Source organism: Centroberyx affinis, unplaced genomic scaffold, assembly GCF_046629955.1.
Source record: "Centroberyx affinis isolate AG114_WGS23_722 - 3 ecotype Tasmania unplaced genomic scaffold, CSIRO-AGI_Caff_v1 ptg001234l_1, whole genome shotgun sequence".
Classification (NCBI taxonomy): domain Eukaryota; kingdom Metazoa; phylum Chordata; class Actinopteri; order Beryciformes; family Berycidae; genus Centroberyx; species Centroberyx affinis.
This window is the reverse complement of record NW_027279747.1, coordinates 7,446-26,641: the sequence shown is the minus strand read 5'-3', so window position 1 is coordinate 26,641 and position 19,196 is coordinate 7,446. Positions and strand designations below refer to the sequence as shown.

The window sequence follows — 19,196 nt, the reverse complement described above, 5'->3', positions numbered from 1 at the left end:
GTATACAGTGACGTAATGACGTGGCTCTCTAGCCAGCTCTAGCCTGTGGTTAAGCAAACTGGTTCTTAGAAGGTTCGCAAGTTGAACCAACTGTGAACTGGCACCAGCACCAGCCCAGCACCAGCACTAGGTTCCAATTGGTTGAAAGGGGGTATGTCTGGCTAAACTCATCCCCTCCTACAGTCTGTCAAACCTGGACCCAGCGGTAAACATGTAAGGTAAAGTTCTGATTGCCATGGCAGTGGTTACGGTCAAAGGTCGGATCAGGTTAAAGGTCAGGTTTAAAGATCATAGGTGCATTCAACGTGTTTTGCTGGTAACTCTGTCTAGAACAGTAAGCCATATTTAAACGACTGCAATCAGTACAGTATCAGCACCTGATCTCAAAACAGGAAATTCTTACAAGCTGTGGTTTAAAACCATGTCACTCATGAAGTCTGCCAACATTTATTTTAAAAAAGAAATGTTGCACATAATGACACTTAAAACTCATTATAGCATTTGATGTTCTATGTGCACTACCTCCCCATTCTGTTGTTTATTGATGTCTGTGTTCATTCTCGGCTAACATAAAGGTTTGGATAATGCTGTGAAAATGGTGGCTTGTGTTCATGAACAAAATGTCTTGTTGAATGCTCCTCTGGCTGGGGTTAACTGTTGGGTCAAAGAGTCAGGTGAGGCTTAGAGAGAAGGTTGGCAGGAGTTTTTGTGCTGTTCTTCAGTTGACATCATGGCAGTTGATAGATTATGGCAGTCCCATTGTGGCAAATTAATGGTGCTTGTTCCTATTGGTCTGGTTTGTTTGGGTCCAAGTTTGATTTACAGGGTTAGAGTTGTGGATTACAATAGAGCCTCATCCATTCCAAACCCCTTGTGTGCCTTTGAAAGACTGTAAAGTTCAGATTGTTACATGAGTGAGATGAGATATATTGAGTTTTCTACATTAAATTTCTCAAGAAATTTTCAAAAACAGCTGGAACAGTTTGATTTACTTTTAATTGTTTATCTCAGAAAATAAATTCTTAAAATTGTGCACAATTAATAATGTGTTGTTTTTTTTTCTTTTTGCATTGCCACACTATATCATACTTGTTTGTTACTCTAGCCAGTTGGGATGACCTGAGACACCCTATTGTAAAAAAAAAATGGCTTGCCAATGGAGACTGTTGACTGTGGACTACTGAAATTCCACCTATAGAGAAATTATTTGTACTATGGAATATTGAGGTTCTACTCTGTGCAAAGCTTTTTTTAACCAGTTTAGTTTGAATGAAACACTTTGATCTGAAGGTTCAACATCTAAAAATAGTGAAATTTGTTATAAATAGTAGCCTGCATAAAAACTGTGGGTCAGAGAAAAAGCTATGAAAACCACTGATGTATTAGATATAGAGGGGTGAGGACTGCTGAGGCTCTACTGCAGAGGAAGTGTGAGGCTCTAGTGACATGTAGAGCAGGTTGGTAACACCGGCTGCAGACTGTGCTACACATGGGCTGCCGTTTAGGCGAGTGTGATCCAGGCTTCTGCACATTTCACACTTTCCAAATCTCAAGCATGATTTAAAATATACATTTTACATGTTCTATTAGTTTAGCCACTAGTAAGATAAAACAGTCCATTGATAACAGCGTTTTCTCTGAATGTGTACATTTGTCTGACACATATATACAAACATACAGACATACTTTACATTTTGCTCATGCCTTTGGTGTCGCTTTGTTGTCAGCTTTGGCTCCTGAAAGTCCATTTTCTGTGTTGTCATTCCCTGAGGAGCTCACCAGGCACTCTTTACTGGAGGGGAAAGAGAAGCCAAAGGTGAAGAATACTCAGCAATCATATAGGGAAGAAGGTGAGAGTGAGGGGGTAGGGCAAAACAAAACAAAACAAACAAGGTTAGAGAATTTCTCAAAGCCAACCACATCAGTAAAACAGATTTTCAAATTATGGTCTTGTGTTAGAATTAAATTGGAAACATATGTCATTAAGATTTACATGTTGAAAGCCTAGAACCTGATGTGAATTACTGTCCTCTTTCATTCCAAACTAAGACATCTACTCTTACTATAGGATTGTTGCCATGTAAATCAGTAAATCTCAAAAACACTTCTAAGAATTTTGTCTACCAAATAATAGCATTTTTGAGGAAGGAATCATCATTAAAGTAGTAATCTATAATATTATATAGAAACAAAATGTTTTGCTACTCTCTATTGCCAATTGATACAACACAATAGTGATTCACTAGCCTGATATTCAGACTGAATGGCCAGACATTGCCTCCATATTAGTCGTTTTCTGTGTGTGTGTGTGTGCTCTGAAGTTATTTTCAGTTACACTGATGTTGGGCGTATTTACTACCTTAACCAAGAATGGTGGTCGTTTTTGACAAAAATATCGTCTTTGCAAAGACAATATGTTGGTTAAGGAATGATTTCAACATTTTTGCCCCGATCGTTTTTCCAATCGAGAAATCGCCATTGAATAGAGCAACACCAGACCGCCCAAAGAGTCATGATTTCAGAGTCTGGAACCAGGCTATTGATTCACCGTATAACCAGTTCATGGAAGCTTTAACATTTGCATTTGCTGTTCTAAACAGTGATGCAGTGAAGAGATGCATTTTACATTTGCAAAAGCAGCAACAGGGTTTTTTTTTTTTAAAGGAGTAGCGTAATCAGTAACAATATTAAATAAAATGTATACGTTATGAGTCATATTTATTTTGAGCAGCGAGCCCATCCTGTCTGTAAACATCACAGTACATTTTATATTCTGCTTAATTCTCTTGTCATAGCCTGTGTCAGTGATCTGCTTACTTCTTCTCATCATCCTTCAGCAGGAAGTGAACAACCAGGGCCTTTATCACCATGACGATGATAACTAAGCCGATGACTCCGCCCAGTGCTGAGACAATGATGACTGTCAAAGTATTGTCAACTTCCTTCACTGGAGAGAGGGAGACACGTTGGGAGGGAGGAAGAGAGGGGTGGAGAGATGGAGAGAGTGATGTTTGAGTGAAGAATGCAGAGAGAAAAGGATAGAAAGAGAGAGACATTGGCAGTCTTAATCAGAGGGAGATAAGACAGTAGCAACAGGACAGACTCTCAGCTTCATCGTTTGTCGAGAGTGTAAGTGTAGTTATTTATCTTATTCACATGGTGGCCATTTTGAATACTTGGGTGGGAAACTCTAACCCTCCTACTGTTGTGAACCAAGATGCATACCTATACAAACATTTATCATTTCACAGATTCACACTGAAAACTAAGGGATATAGGTTCACATATTAATATATTTGGTTGTTTTAGTTGCCTAACCATAACCTTAACCCAAACCTTAACCAAGCCTTAATTTGCCTAAACTTAACCAAAGTTGTTTTACTTGCCTAAACTTAACCATACCTTAATTTGTGGCGGAGGAATGTTTTTAAATTCTAGCAGAGGAATGTATTTCAATTTGTGGTGGGGGAACCACCAAGATGAAGTGCTCACTTATGTGTTGAAGTAACAGTAGTTTAGAACAATCTTCTACATAGAGTTTCCACTGAGTGTTCAAAATGACTATTGTATGAATACAGTCAATAGGCTTGAGTTACATAAAGTCAGATATGTGTTGTGTGTGTGTGTGTGTGTGTGTGTGTGTGTGTGTGTGTGTGTGTGTGTGTGTGTGTGTGTGTGTGTGTGTGTGTGTTACGTACGTTGGTCCACCACTATAAGAGTGTAGATGGCGCTGTGGTTGCGGTTCTTCTCTTTGGGATTCCTGGCGAAGCAGACGTACTCTCCCTCGTCCTCAAAGGTGATGTTCCACAGCAGGATGGAGATGTTGTTTCTCTTGGAGGAGCCGACAAACTCCACGCGCTCGTGGTACACGCTGACCCTGGGCTCCACACCCTCGATGGGAATCACCGCCTCACACAGCTACATCCACACACACACACATATGCATGTACACAGACACACACACACACACACGTACACATACACACACGAGCACAGAACATGTACATGAGCATGTGTCAAGAAGTTATACTTGTCACTTGTCCTACTTCACACAATGAAACATACACAACACACAAAAGGAGAATTAATGCTGTTTTGTGTTTGTGCATGAGTGTGTGTGTGTGCCACCTTGAGCATGGTTCCATTGTCATTGTAGTGCCAGTTGAAGTAGAGGTTTTTGATGCCGATACAGGAAGAATAGGTACAGGGCAGCAGAACTGTGGAGCCATTCATCGCTTCAAGAGTAGACACTTTACCTGTCGACACCTCCAGCCCACTAACACACCATACTCCTGGAGGGAGGGAGGGAAGGAGAGAGGGAAAGGAAAGGGGGAGTACAAACATTAAAAAACGCCTTGGTGGACCATATAAATCATTAGGCCATAGAAACTTTAACAGACATATTGCAGATGGAAGTCATGGGTCAATTTTACTTCTAGGTTACTGCATACATTGCTAGACCAACAAATCCTTGTTGAGGGCAAAAATAATTTATGGGTTGGTTATGGGTTCATACTTGATTCATTGATTGACTGACTGATTGATTAGTTTATTTCAGTTTCTTGCATCTTTAATGGTGCCCAACTCTCATGGGTAAGACACTATTATGAAGTCACTGAGAATAGATACGTGCACAAACAGATATGGTACAAGCATCAAATTATCAATGTAGGTCCCATAATTCAAACAAATAATTCAGTTTGTCTTCTAATCCATGGACTCAGCAAGTGATGTGCATCATTTCTTACTGAGTATTCCAGTTTTCCTCCATTATCAATATGGTGATATCAGCAGAAAGGTATACCAAAATACATGTGCAAATGATTTTAAACTAAAAAACCCACACTTTTACACATCAAAATATATCCTAATGTAGAGGTAAATCAAGTTATTTAGGAAAATAATTTAGTTTCCCTGCTATTCCATGCCTTATAGCCACAGAATTTGCGGTCCTACACACATCATTTCAAAATAGCCATTATACAATTTATGAGTATATTATGAATTAATGAATACACAAATAAATCATTAGCACTCTGGGTCGTCAGTATCCTCCTAGGAGTGCTTGAAAAGATGAGTGCAGATTTAAGTGGTTTGATGGAGGAAGAGCAAGTATGAAGAAAGTGAGGAAGAGAGGGTGAGGGAGGGAAAGCAAGGAGGAAGGAAAGGTCAGAAATGACAGGAAAAAGGGGAAGAGGGGAAGTGGAAGCATGGGAAAAAGCAATGGGAAAAGAAAAGAGAGGAGGGGGAGAGGGAAGTTAGACAAAATTAAACTCACTCATAGACAGGTAGACAGAAAGACAAACATTGCCAACCCAACCCCAAAACCTAAATCTAATTTAATTTAATTCTGAATACCATCAATGTCCTCAGACAGTGTTGTGCAAAGCCAGTAATACAGACTCAACACAGATGACTAAGTTATCGGCTTGTGTTTGAGTCTTGCTGAGGGGGTGATGGTGGCTGTGCAGTGACAGCTGGTGTAATTCTCAGATTGTTGTTTTGATGTCACTCACACACTTGGGGCCTATTTATAAACCCTCTCCTCCACACTGACCTGCTCAGGATCACATTACACATGGACAGTGTGTGTGTGTGTGTGTGTGTGTGTGTGTGTGTGTGTGTGTGTGTGTGTGTGTGTGTGTGTGTGTGTGTGTGTGTGTGTGTGTGTGTTTGTGTGTGTGTGTGTGTAGAAGGGGTAATATCAATGTAGGAATTTTATACCATCTCCTTGCTGTACGGTGGAGACATCAATATTAGCAAAACACCATAATATTAGAAACCCTCTGGTATTATTTCTCCTCTTTGAAAAAAGGGTTTACTTCCCTATTCAGCTAATGGAGGGTTCCACATTTTAATGGCAAGTGTGGAAAATCCCCCTCCCACTTTAACCTTCCTCTATCAATCAATATAGGGCCACATGGCCTCATGTGGATGCCTCAACCCTCCAACAGTTTGATCTGTGTATATGATCTGTAAGTTTCCTTTGGTTTGAAATGCATTTATAGCAGCTTTAGTAGTTTATGATTTATTTGCTGTACTGACTAAGTTCCAGTAGTGTAAAGTTATTTCTTCATTCCTAGGTTTACATAGTAATTGTGTTTGAAGTTAAATTACCTCTGTTGGATTGTTAATTATTGAAATTAGGAATTACGATGTCCAGATTAATATCCTTTATCCCTTTTTCTTCTGTTATCAGAAACAAACAGTTTAAGATATCCCATAATAAAGATTGGACTGGAACTCCTGCCTTTGCTCATCTGTCCTAACAGACAAGCCATTGAGTTGGTGATATTCCTGGAACCAGACTATCCTTAGGAGATCAGTATTCCTTCAAGCTAAATATTCTTCAGTAAGTAATATTGCTATTTGGATTGTTTTACTGACATTATACAATATACAATTTGTAATTACTTGGTGATTGCTAAGTGCATGTACCACTGTCCATAATAAACATTTAGAGAATGTTACCATCATCAAGAGGATTACAAGTTGGGAGCTAAAGTGCTGTTGGCAAGTAGTAGTTGTTGGTAATAATAGCAGCACAAGGACAGTATGAGATAGAGCTATGAAATATGACGTGTATTCAAAACCTTATTATATTATTACTTCCCTGCAAAATTATATTGTTAATCAATTTGTCCATCAAAAGGGCATCATTAATTTCCACATATCGTCACTGTCAGGTTAAAAGTGAAAACATGGTGATTTTCATGTTTTAACTTTAATTGAAGGATTCCATGCTGCCATCAGAAAATCCTACAACACTTGGGTTTATGTAACCTTTTCAAAACCAATTAGATAAATTAAAAAATGCGAAAAGCAAGGTGGCTTTTCCTCGTTCTTGAAAAGTTGACATTTTGGAGATACAAGGTTTTCACCTGACAACAGCAGATGGAGTTGTGAGTGGTGCTAGCATCACCTTGCACTTATAAATCTCCACCTACTGTAATGTTCAATGCGGCACTTTCTCTGTTTAATGTTAAAGATCTTACCATGTTTGTGTTATCGACAGATAACAGTGCCTGTACAAATGTCAAAAGTGCTTGATTTGTCTTATCTTTTATATGGCCGATTTGGTGCTTTCCAAAGTAAGTAAATTACAGTATATATATATATTATTATTATAGATAAATGAAGGGTACAGTATGTGTATGATTGTATTTAGTTGTACTGTTCTCTCTTCTGTGTTCTGTTCTTCTTGCCTTTTGTTCTTCTGTCTCCTGACTCTCACCCCCTTTCCTGTCGTCTTCTCCCTCCTCATACCTTCACCCCTCCTCTCTAGTCATCATCTTGACCCCCTCCTCTGCTCTCAGTAGTGATGCCTGAGCCATTCGGGGTCTCCCTGTTCTTTCCTATTTCTCCTTTTGCTCTCTTTTTAATAGGCTCTTAAGCTTCTTTATGCAGCACTGAGCACCTTCTCTTTCGCTCTCTTTTTTTCTCTCTCTCACTCAGAGCCTGTTCCTCAGGGATGCTATCACTACATAAGAGGAGGAAAGACGTGGAGAGCTGGGCAGCTTATAACTAATACATTGATGTTTTTGTGGGAGTTTGTTTTGTTTTTGTTTTTAGAAGTTCCTTGAGACTGAATGCTGGTTTGTCCCGGTTGGGAAAATCTGGGCTAAGTAAGTGAGTATTCCTCTGCACTCCTTCAACAATTACTGGCACAGTGCCCTTGAGCAAGGCAATTAATTAGGCACTTTAATGCCTCTTTCCATAAATGTTAACATGGGCTAACCTGTTATTCTCAGTGGGAATAATGATGCTAAGGAGAACAAGGGAGAATACGGGGGGAACTTCCCCTTAAAATAGTACATGCAGAGTTTCTTTATCCACACTGGAAGCATGGTGATCTTTCACATATCTGAGAGGGAGGAGTGTCCCCCCTCGCACCTAGAAATAGATTTTGCACCTCCCTCATTTTACACCTCTCCTCTCTACTATCCTCTTTCTCTCCACCCCCTTCCTCTCCTCTCATCTACTCTCCTCCTATCATTAAAATGTGTCCTCATAACACCCACAGATTCACATAGTAATTTATGTGTTAGTGGTCGTGTGTGTGTGTATGTTCATGGGCTTGTGTACATACAAAGGTATATGTGTGGTGCAGTACGTGTATGTGTGTGCGCTTACAAGTGTGTGAACACATGTATGTCTCTGCATATACATGTGTATGCATGTACACTGAACAAAAATATAAACGCAACACTTTTGTTTTTGCTCCCATTTTTCATGAGTTGAAATAAAAGATCTAAGACTTTTTCTATGCACACAAAAGGCTTATTTCTCTCAAATTTTGTTCACAAATTTGTTTAAATCCGTGTTAGTGAGCACTTCTCCTTTGCCAAGATAATCCATCCACCTGACAGGTGTGGCATATCAAGATGCTGATTTAACAGCATGATTATTGCACAGGTGTGCCTTGGGCTGGTCACAATAAAAGGCCACTCTAAAATGTGCAGTGTGTGTGTGTACAAGAGTAATAGGCTGATGTGTGTGGTATTTTTAGCTCCACTATCTACTATATAGATATCTCTTTGCCCCAGTTGGACAACATCAATATCTGAATCACTGAACCTAATGGGAGGGAAAGAAACTGACTTTGTGCGAGTGTGTGTGTGTGTGTCCTTGGCTGACTGTCAAGGTGAGGACCGGTTTGTAAAGTAGGCCAGGGAGTGAAGGGTTAATGTATTTCCGAGTGAACCTACAGAGAACTGACCGAGGACGCTATTACCTCCCTGACAGAGAGATAGAGAGAAGAAAGGGAGACAGAGAGAGAGAAGTGACGGGAGAAGGGAGAAGGGACAAGGAAGGCGAGAGGAGAGATGAATGGGGAGAGCAGGAGTAATGGAGGTGGTTGGAAGAGATGGAGAGAGGAGCAGAGGGAGGGAGAGGAAGATGTTCCCTCCAAGGTGAGTGAATGACAGCAGGGCAGAGAATTACAGCAGCAGCTAAAGAAGTCAATCAGCAGAGCTGGTGGGAGGGGGTGGGGTGGGGTGGGGTGGCGGGTGGGGGGACACATTTACCCTGCACATTGCAATCACACACACGCATGGAGACGAGCATCAACATATAATTACTATCCAGTTTGCATTCCAACTACTGAATAAATGTTAAACTGGCCTGGTTGTGTGTGGATGAGGAGGGAAATCTAAACTCACTGCCGGAATGGAGGTTAGGCTCACTCTGTAATTACCATGAAACCCCTGAAAAACTTTGTGGTTTATTTGGTAATATGACTGTGTGTGATAGCCTGGTTTGTTCTCAGCGATGAAGAAATGTGTTATACAATCCCTTATAGTAACATACAGTACAACACCACAAACTGAGGCTTGTGAAGAGCAACTGAAGATCAGCCTCAGCATATGTAACTGTTATACAACACACATATAATAATAATATAATAATAATAGACTTTATTTATATAGCACCTTTCAAAACAGAGTTACAAAGTGCTTCACAAATAATACAAAATAATCCACCCCCCTTCCCCCCATAACAGAGGAAACACAAACAGCAAAGCGAATAAGATTATTTCTGATTTTTCTTCATTGAGTTGGAGGAAGTTACTAACATCCAGCATTTGATATCCTTTAGACATGTCTTTAAATAAGTCAGACTGCTGGGGGATCCTGGTTTTACAGACACATAAAGTTGTGTGTCATCGGCATAGCAATGGAAAGAGATCTTATGATTGTGTATTAATCTGCCAAGTGGAAGCATGTAAATACAGAATAGAAGAGGACCTAGGACAGAGCCTTGAGGTAGTTCATAGTGGCAGTAGATGATCTGAAGTTACCAAGAGTGACTGTAAACTGTCTGTTTGAAAGATAAGAGATGAACCACTCGAGAACAGTGCCTGCAACTCCTACAATGTCTTTTAGACGGTAAATTAAGGTACTATGATCCACTGTGTCAAAAGCAGAATTTAAGTCAAGTAGGATTAGGGCAGACCTTTCACCAGCATCAGCAGCAAGGAGGATGGTCACCCTAAATAGAGCAGTCGCAGTGCTGTGTTTTTCTCAAAAACCAGATTGGAACTTTTCAAAAATATCATGTTGGCTCATGTGGGCAGTTAATTGTTTGTATACAATCTTTTCTAAGATCTTTGACAGAAGTGGGAGTTTGGAGATTGGTCTATAATTGTTTAGTATAATTGTTTAGTTATAATTGTTCAGTTCCACAAGAGCATGCTTGAAAAAAGATGGTACATAGCCAGTGGCTAGTGAACCGCTGATAATAGAAAGAACAATTGGAAAGATATGTGGTAAGACCTCTTTGAAGCGTTTGGATGGGATTGCATCTAGATGACATGAAAAGCAGTTAAACTGACAGATCAGTTCAAAAGAGGGGAATGAGACTGTAGGTGGGAGGGGAATAGTAAAGTTACAAATCTGTGGTATAATCTGATTTTTTCAATTTTAGCTGTAAAGAATGTTGAAAAGTTCTCATATGCTTCTGATGAATGATCAGGGAATGAGTTATTTTTTGGACCACTGACAACATGTTCAATAGTTCTGAACAATATTCTGGGATTATGGTGGCTTTCAGCAATAATATTGGAAAAATTGTTTTTTCTTGCAGTTATGACGGCAGAGTTGAGATTTTTTATCTGAGCAAGATTGACCTCAAGTCTGCTGTGTTTCCACTTACGTTCCATTGCCCTGCATTTCCTCTTTATTTTGCGAGTATAATCATTCAACCAGAGAGTACCAATTGGACAAGTTTTCCTTGTTTTTAAAGGGAGCAATTTTGTTAAGAATGCCCACACAGAGTGAGTTAAACTGATCTACTAAATTCTCAGGGGAAGTATCTGCCGTGAAGTTATTGCCTGATTGGTCAAATTCCCTAATAAACATGGTTGAAGTTGAGGAGTTTATTACACGTCTCTTTAAGCAAGTGACTGGGGCGTTGGAGAGACTGCAGACAGAAAGATTGAAAGTAATGGCGAGGTGATCAGAGACAAAAAGCTCTTTAGTTGATAGACTGTCCAGGGTAAGTCCATAAGATAAGATAAGGTCAAGAGTATGGCCCTGATTGTGAGTAGGACCAGTAACAGATTGGGTTAAGCCAAATGAGTCACATACATTTTTAAAGTCTAAGGCCAACGGATCATTTGCACAACAAACGTGAACATTAAAATCACCCATAATAACAATTTTCTCATAGCTGGGCATCATAAATGATAAGAGCTCTGAAAAGTCAGAGATGAAGTTAGGTTTATGTTGAGGGGGGCGGTAGAGTACCGCACAGACAATTGGTTGTTGTATGTTGTTAATGGAGTAAAGTAGATGTTCAAATGAGGTAAATTCGCCAAAGGAGATGGGAGAGCATTTAAACTCATTGACATGTATTACAGCTACACCACCTCCTTGGCCCAAAGGCCTAGGTTTAGATAAGTGGGAGTAGTTAGGGGGGGATGCTTCAATCAAGGAGGTGGCGTCATTACATTCTAACCAAGAAAATTAAGATTATAGGAGGAAATAAAATCATGACAGATAAAAGACTTGTGATTCAGAGATCTGACATTGAGGAGACCACACTTAACAGATACAATCTGATCTGATGACCACAAACCATAGTGGGTACAGGGCGAACTGAGCGTAGAGCGTTAAAATTTACCTGCCGCTTATTTGCATATTTATCAATAGACCATACATGTCTCTGAGAAATGTGGACAGGGATGGGAATAGCAGCACGGGGAGGTAGTGACAGGGATAGCAGAAACTGTATGGGGACTACCATATAGGTAGGGGGAGCTAGAGGCGGCTACTGAATGAGTACTGTATGAGCCCAGGAAGGTACTGTCAGATGGACTCAGTGCAGGTCATGAGGTAAAAGCCTTGCAGGAGTGCAAAGTCAGTTCAGTGTTGGTTGATAAAAGGCGTGAGCCTTCCTGGGAAGGATTGAGGCCATCTGGTTTGAATAGTTGAGGTCTATTTAAAAAGGCAGCAAAATTGTCAACAAAGGGGAAATCTCTGTTCATACAGTAACCCTTTAGCCAGATGTGGAGTTGGCGTAGGCGACTGAATTTCACATCACCAAAATGCGGGGAGGGGAGCAGCAGAAACAACTACCTGCTTCCTGGTGTCCAGTAGATTGTCCACGAGGTGCACAAACTCCTGTTTGTGAAGCTCCAACTGTTGGTTTTTGATGTCGTTAACGCCAACGTGAACAACGACTGCAGAGGCAGAGTTATGTTTTTCAATCAGCTGCAGAGCGGTGGGTGTAATGTCCTTTACGCAGGCACCTGGATAGCATGTGCACGTGCCAGACCATAGAGGTACCGACAACAAGCACCAAGGATGGGCGCCGTGCCTGGGTGTGCGCGCCTGACCATCTGGGGGTGTGGCGGTGGTGGGATGGAGCCTGATGTAGAGACCTCCGTCGCTGGACATCGGCTGTACCTGGAAGCGCAGGTGATCTTGGTGCTTGGTCTGCTGAGAGCCGAGGCCGGTTTGAGGCAGAGGGGACGGTGGAAGGTGGGAGCATCCCTCCAGAGGAGGAAACTCCTGCAGACTCAGGCAGTGGGATGGCCAGAGGTGGAGGAGGGGGAGACGAGCGCTTTGCACCACGTTTACCCTTGCGGGCTACAGACCAGTGCTCCGGTTTACGTGGACTCGAGTTCAACGGGGCATTCACTCTACCCCCGCCGCTGAGAGACTGTGCCTCCGCTTGGACATGACAGAGAGTAGAGCTGGCCATTGCTTTGGGCTTTGCTCCCAGGAGACACCACGGCTCCTCAGGTTGGGCTGAAACAGCCCCAGGTTCTGGCGCTGTGGGAAATTAGTTTCACTAGGTTTTCATTGCGCTCAATAAGTCAGACCTACTTGAAAGCGAGCCTGAGGAGAGACGCCCATTCACACAAACCAACGCGGCGATATAGCGGAGAGTGCCTGTATCTATTTCCTAAGTGGCTTTTTTCATTAATTTAAAACCCTCATTTAGGAAAAGTCATGGAGGGAGGAAAAAAATACAATTTTCCTCCAGTGTTGGAGGAACTATAAATTGAAAATAACAACGCCAGATGGGGTTTAGCCTTTCTAATGTTAAACATTTAAACATTATCCACATAAATAACCAAACTATTATGGTATGTTTTGTCTATTCATTTTTTGTTACTCATTTAATGTAATCAAGCCTTTTTTTCCTCCTCAAGTTATTTGGAGGTTTCTACATGATGACACAGTAGTGCAGTTAAGCCCATGGATCTTTGGATCTTTGGTCCATGAAGCAGTCTGTCCCCCAACTCCTGTCTGCAGTCCTGTTGTAATGAATGCTTGCAACACTGACTGCATCTCTAAGTGTATGATGAATGATCCAGCCACTTTTAGGCTGTGCAATGTTGTCCCAAGGAAATAATCTTGGTCTTAGAATGGGACTGTGAGGACAGACCTGACAGTAAATTATTATCATATATTTCATTTAATATATTATGTCTTTGCGGATTGTATGTTGTTTTAAATATTTAAATTATTTTATTTTTATTTTTATTTTTATTTTTATTTTTATATGAAGTAGTTTAAAGAGGCGGGACTTGGTATGTGAATTAATACTTTAATATTTTGTTTTCTCCATTCTCCATTCTTTCTTCACTCTTCTGGCCTTGTCTCACTCATGTTTTTGTTCATTTTTCTGGCCTCATCTCTTGGGGACTCAATGTCTGTCTACAGAGAAGTTTGAACCAGAGACAATAAACTTGTTGTTAGCCTTCCCAGAAAAAGAGGGTCAACGAATTCCATGCTTAACAAAGCACGATTGAGAATTTTCATTCAGATCAACCAATTGGCTCCTCTGCTCTTTACTTCCATGCACTTATGCTGCCTCTTAGGACATAATTTGATGGAATGGAGATGTGTAATATTGCCACAAATGGGATGGAGATTGACAGCAGAGATAAAAATTAATGTATAGTAATATAATGGGCTATAAAGAATTCATCATGACATTGGTCATAAGTAAGGACTAAACTATGCCTTAATGCTTCAACTGCACCATACCCATTAGAACTTACCAGAACTCAAAAGCAATTAAGAACAGAACAAAACAAGGTGCCCTACTAATTATGATAGCAACCACCTTAAGGGTGAAACAACACAAATAGAGACACAGACTTACATAAAACTCCTCTGTATAATAACCCATATAACCAAAGCCAACATAAAGTGTCCAACCTAAAGAAATACACAAAGGACAATTTGGTGTCCTAATGAGAATTAAGTGTAAAAGATAACTATAGAGGGCACTACACAACATTACTGAAGTTACAGGACTAAAGAGGACTGACTCTTATCAGTCTAGATTCAGTCTTATCAATTGGAGGTTCAACCCCTAATGGGTCACCTATGGCCACCTAACAATGTAAAAAAGCATTTGAGAAACATTTTAATCAACTGTTGTGCTACAACTGCTTCTGGCTGTCTGTGCTAGTTAACTATATTGTGCATGACAAATGCTCACCATTTTAAATCCTGTGAAAGGTTGTAATCATGAACCTTAATAATGCCAAGAAAATTATCTACCCAGAAATGTTGCTGAGTTGAAGAATACAGCACAAAGTACCTCTGAGTATTCTGCCACAAGACTGTACAAAAACAACTATCAAAAGACATGCTTCTGAAAGAAAAATATTTGATAGAACAGGATTTTTCTTAACATATGATTACCTACACATCACCTTGTTTGCACAAGCTGTCTTCACAGCCAATCCCATAACATGATCGACTGAGAAGCTTTCCATTTGAGCTATGGCTTATGTAAGAGTTAAAAATGAAAAATGCTGCATATTGTTATATGTATTACATTTTACCACTCAAAAGAAAATCTAGCTCCAAAATGTTACTAGTGAATAAATGTCACACAAATGAGAGCGAAAATTTCATATACCAGTCATGTTTAATGCTAAAACAACTAAGTCATGTTTGATTATAATCAAGTGAGTCAGCAACACTTGAATGGAAAAGTTTGTGTACCCCTTGACTTGAATTCTGAAGTGAAAATAAATGTATGTGAAGGTCTAAACCTGAAATGGAGTATTGTTTCATTGGTCTATGTCACTCGCAAATATTTATTCATTAACATTTTATTACTTGCTAGTTGCTCACACTTCATATTGGTTTTGCAGTTAATGGTTTTGAACAATATTGTACCATAAAGTTGTTATTAATTATTTTTGCTTTTTGCCATCAATATCAATATCTCTCCATGGGATTACAGTGATAAATGGTAAAGAGGGCTTCATAGTTTTCTATTTCCGAGTGTAGGATGGAATCAAAAAATCGGCATAATATGGCATGTGTAGTTCACCAAGGGATGGCATTGGAATCAAATCCCTGCTACTTCAAACAAAAACACATATCACCACTGCAAAACTTCTTCACTGCTACTACTACTACACACACACACACACACACACACACACACACACACAAAACACATTAACTGAACTAGCTATAACAAGACATACATTTATATAGCCTAAGAATCAAAATCTTATATTACGTTTACACAGATTTTATCATATTTTTTTTGTCTGCTAGATTTTCATGGTAAAATAAGGACAACTCGATATTTAGTATTCCTCAATATTCACATCACATTTTGTACATTGCTGCATGGTTTCAATTATATAGTAGACAGTCCTGCATGCAGCTCCTTCAAAAATGAAATTTGTTCCTTAAAAATTACACTTTTCGAACTACATGTTAATTTTTCACACACGAAAGGCGTTGGAAGCTTTATGCTGAGTGCTAGATCTGTTTACTGAAATACAAATCCCTCCCACCCCAACCGAAAAGTCAACCATCCGGTCTGCCAGCCACCCATCCTGTTTGTCAAATGGCTCGCCAGCCAGCCAACAAATCCAAGTTCAGATCAGCTTAGGGGTGAATGTTATTGACCATGATGCTCTCAGTACAGCAACAAGTAACCCACACCTGTGACATCACCACACATTTTAGCCAGCAGGTGTGGGGTGAGAGGGAGAGAGCGAGTGAGTGAGAGAGAGAGAGGGAGAGAGAGAGAGAGGGAGGGAGAGAGAGAGAGCACAGGGTGAGCTAGATGACACAGGAGTGGTAACAGAGACAAGGAACGACAGAGCAGCAGATGTTGGTATGGAGCAATAAAAATGTAGTGGGGGGTGGAGGTGTGTGTGGGGGGGTGACAGCAGTGAACCACACACCCAGACTGGAATAAAGCACAGAAAGAAAGGGATGGAGCAAAAGAAGAAGGTGTAGAGGGGATAGAAGCGAGTGTCATGGTATAGACAAATAGAGAGATTCACCCAGCAGCGACAAATGGACAGAGGAATAGAAGTAGAAGGTCCTGGCATAGCACAGAGGTATAGAAGTAGAAGAGTGAGGAATGACGAGTGGGCAGTTAAAGGTATAGAGAGAAGTATAACTCACCCAGCAGCAGCGCAACTGCTAGACTAGCATGAAGCTGATCCCCCGATCTCCGATTGGAGACACTCGAACCGGTGCTGTCCACCGACGCCATGACACCACCTGTCTGTCTGTCTGTCTGTCTGTCTGTGTTCTTGTCTGTCGCTCTGTATGTATGCGTGTCTCCGTCTGTCAATCTGCCTGTCTGTCTGTCAGTTTGTCCAGTCTGCAGTCAGTCCAATCTGTGTCTGTGTGTGTGTGTGTGTGTGTGTTATGTGTCTCTGGAACGAGATGGGACACTGAGCCGGTGCAGCTGAAGGCAGAGTCTGAAGTCCTGCTCTCAGTCCCTCCCTCTTCTCTCCTCCTCTGCACTCTGTCCCAGGAATGAACAGAGGAAGGAAGCACAGAGAGAGACAGAGAGGAGGATAAATTCCTTCAGGGAGCCTCTCTGCCTTCGAGTTGCTCCCTCTGCTGCTCTTCCTGCTCCGGGAAGACAGAGGGAAGGACAGAAAGACAGATGGAAGAATGCAGCACTTGAATGAAGAGTGTAGGTCTTCTCTCTCTCTCTCCCTCTCTCCTTCTCTCTCTCCCTCTCGCTCTCTCTCTCTGTCTCTATCTGTCTCTGGCGGACTCGGCGGTGATTATCCAGCGAGGCAGAGTGTGAGGCGAAAGGCAGAGAGGAGGAGAGGAGAGGCAGGAGAGCGGTGCTGGTGGCGGTATGGCAGTATAGCGTCAGAAAAGCTCCACAGCTCCAGCAGCAGCAGCAGCAGCAGCAGCCAGGGAAGCAGGCTGGCCGACAAGCCCCACGGGGGAGACATAGGCTGTGGGGGGAGCAAGAGAGTCACGGGGGGGGGGAGGACTGGAGCAGAGCCAGCAGCCAGGCAGAAAAGCAGCAAGCGCGCGTCTCCCCGGCCGGCACAGGGAGGAATGAGCGGGAGAGCTACTGCAGAGGTAGAGGTAGCGAGGGAGAGAGAGAGAGAGAGAAGGAGAGAAGGAGGGGGTTGAGTGAAATGGGGGGGGTGGGGGCTTATAACTGCTATCACACACACATGCACACCCAACACACAGTAAGGCTGAGTCAGCCTTACTCCAAAGGGTCTCAGACTCGGGATGGGCTCTTCACACACACCGCACACCCCCGTCTTACTCTCTTCTCCGCTTTCACTCCTCTTCTCCCCTTTCCTGCTCTTGCTGCATGTGTCCGTGCTGGCAGTCCTCCCTATAACATGCTGTGTCAAAATCTGATCACATTCGTTTGCGCTGTCGAAGTTTTCCATCCAATGGCCCTCATGCTGTGGCTGATCTCTCTCTTTCCCTTTTCAGTTGGACAATATGTGTCGTTTTAGGAGGCACTGTGTGTAGGTACGCTGTAAGGTTTGTTAAAGAGGATACTTATTTTTGTGGATGCATCGCAGTAGGTTTATTTTCATTTCATTTCCTGTACGACTGGTACTACAATTGCATTGTAAGTGTATTATAAACATACAGTACATGCCTATTTTTTTTACATTATCTTGCATCACAATTACTTCTGAGAATTATAATACATTATGACATTATGACATTATGATTAGCACTGAACTAAACTAATACATTTAGAGCCCTTTCTGATTTTGATCAAATGCTGAAAAGCTGCAGCTAGACTTGCTAGCAAGCAGCTACTACTGTCATGGTGAAAATAAGTCTGTGTCAGACTTCACTGTGGGATTATTAGCTTTAATGTGTGACTGACAATAAGATATTGACCTCATCTCCCCAACATCTGTTACTGAAACCTTTAATAAATGCCCCTGATATTCTTGTTGCTGTCTTTTTTTCTCTGCGATGACAATTTTGCGACATTGTTTGCCCCCAAAAGTTTGCAACTACCAGAATTAATCCACATTGTGTAGCTTTACTTCTATGATGTTCTGATAGCCCAGCAGTTATTATAATGCACTCATAATGAGCAGAGTATTAAATTACAATATTATGTTTTTCCTTTCCTTTCCTTTCCTTTCCTTTCCTTTCCTTTCCTTTCCTTTCCATGATGGATACTTGACCTCCCCAACACACACACGCACACGCACGTACTCACGCACACACAATATACAAACATACACACACACACACACACACACACACACACACACACATAAAGATGATGTCAGGTGATCCATCTCTAGGCGTTTGATGTCATGTCCAAGTTCAAGTGTGTGTGTTGGGCTGTGATAGATAGCAAGATAAATACTTAGATGCAGCAAGATAGATAGATAGATAGATAAATAGATAGAGTAGATAGATAGATAGATAGATACATCCATACATACATACATACATACATGAAGTGAAAGAGAATGAGATGCAAACATACACAGGGATATGGATACACATACATGCGTGCATATGCATACAACACACATTGTCGCAGTTGCATGCGCACACACACGCGCACACACACACACACCTGCCTCTGGACAGGGTGACCTTGGACGCTGTGTGATGAAGGAAGGCGGAGCAACACAGGACATTACACTGATGAGACCTGGAGAGGAGGAGGTAGGGCAAAGTGAGGAAGGTTGGGTATATGGACGGGGGAGGGAGGAAAAGAGGGGAGAGAAGTTCAAGAGAGGAAAGACGGGATGAGCAGAGGAGGAGGAGCGCGGGGGTGGGGGGGTAGTGGGAGATGACAGGGGGAAGGGGAGGAGAGAGGAGAGATGGAGGAGGCAAAGGAGGGAGGTGAGAGAGGCAAGGGAGAGAGAGAGGGAGGGAGGGAGTGGAGGATCTGTTTCTGGGACGGCCAAGGCAGTGAAATGCTGCAGTGGAGCCAGAGAG

The 19,196-nt window shown here is 41.6% G+C and overlaps 1 protein-coding gene across 1 annotated transcript; it reads right to left on the bottom strand.

The window, feature by feature from the left end:
• Nucleotides 1-1,698: 1,698 nt before the first annotated feature.
• LOC139648639 (sodium channel regulatory subunit beta-4-like) lies at nucleotides 1,699-16,497 on the bottom strand. Its single transcript, XM_071524819.1, has 5 exons — nucleotides 16,407-16,497; nucleotides 4,129-4,292; nucleotides 3,699-3,918; nucleotides 2,818-2,947; nucleotides 1,699-1,792 (listed from the first exon to the last, which is right to left on the bottom strand). The coding sequence occupies exons 1-5, from the start codon at nucleotides 16,495-16,497 to the stop codon at nucleotides 1,699-1,701; spliced, it is 699 nt and encodes a 232-aa protein (XP_071380920.1).
• Between the last annotated feature and the right edge of the window lie 2,699 nt (nucleotides 16,498-19,196).

Coding starts and splice junctions, on each gene's coding strand:
- LOC139648639 (XM_071524819.1), bottom strand. CDS start 16,497: ATGGCGTCGGTGGACAGCACCGGTTCGAGTGTCTCCAATCGGAGATCG. Junction 4,293..16,406: donor AGCAGTTGCGCTGCTGCTGG/GTGAGTTATACT, acceptor CCCTCCCTCCAG/GAGTATGGTGTGTTAGTGGG. Junction 3,919..4,128: donor ACAATGGAACCATGCTCAAG/GTGGCACACACA, acceptor GTGTGGATGTAG/CTGTGTGAGGCGGTGATTCC.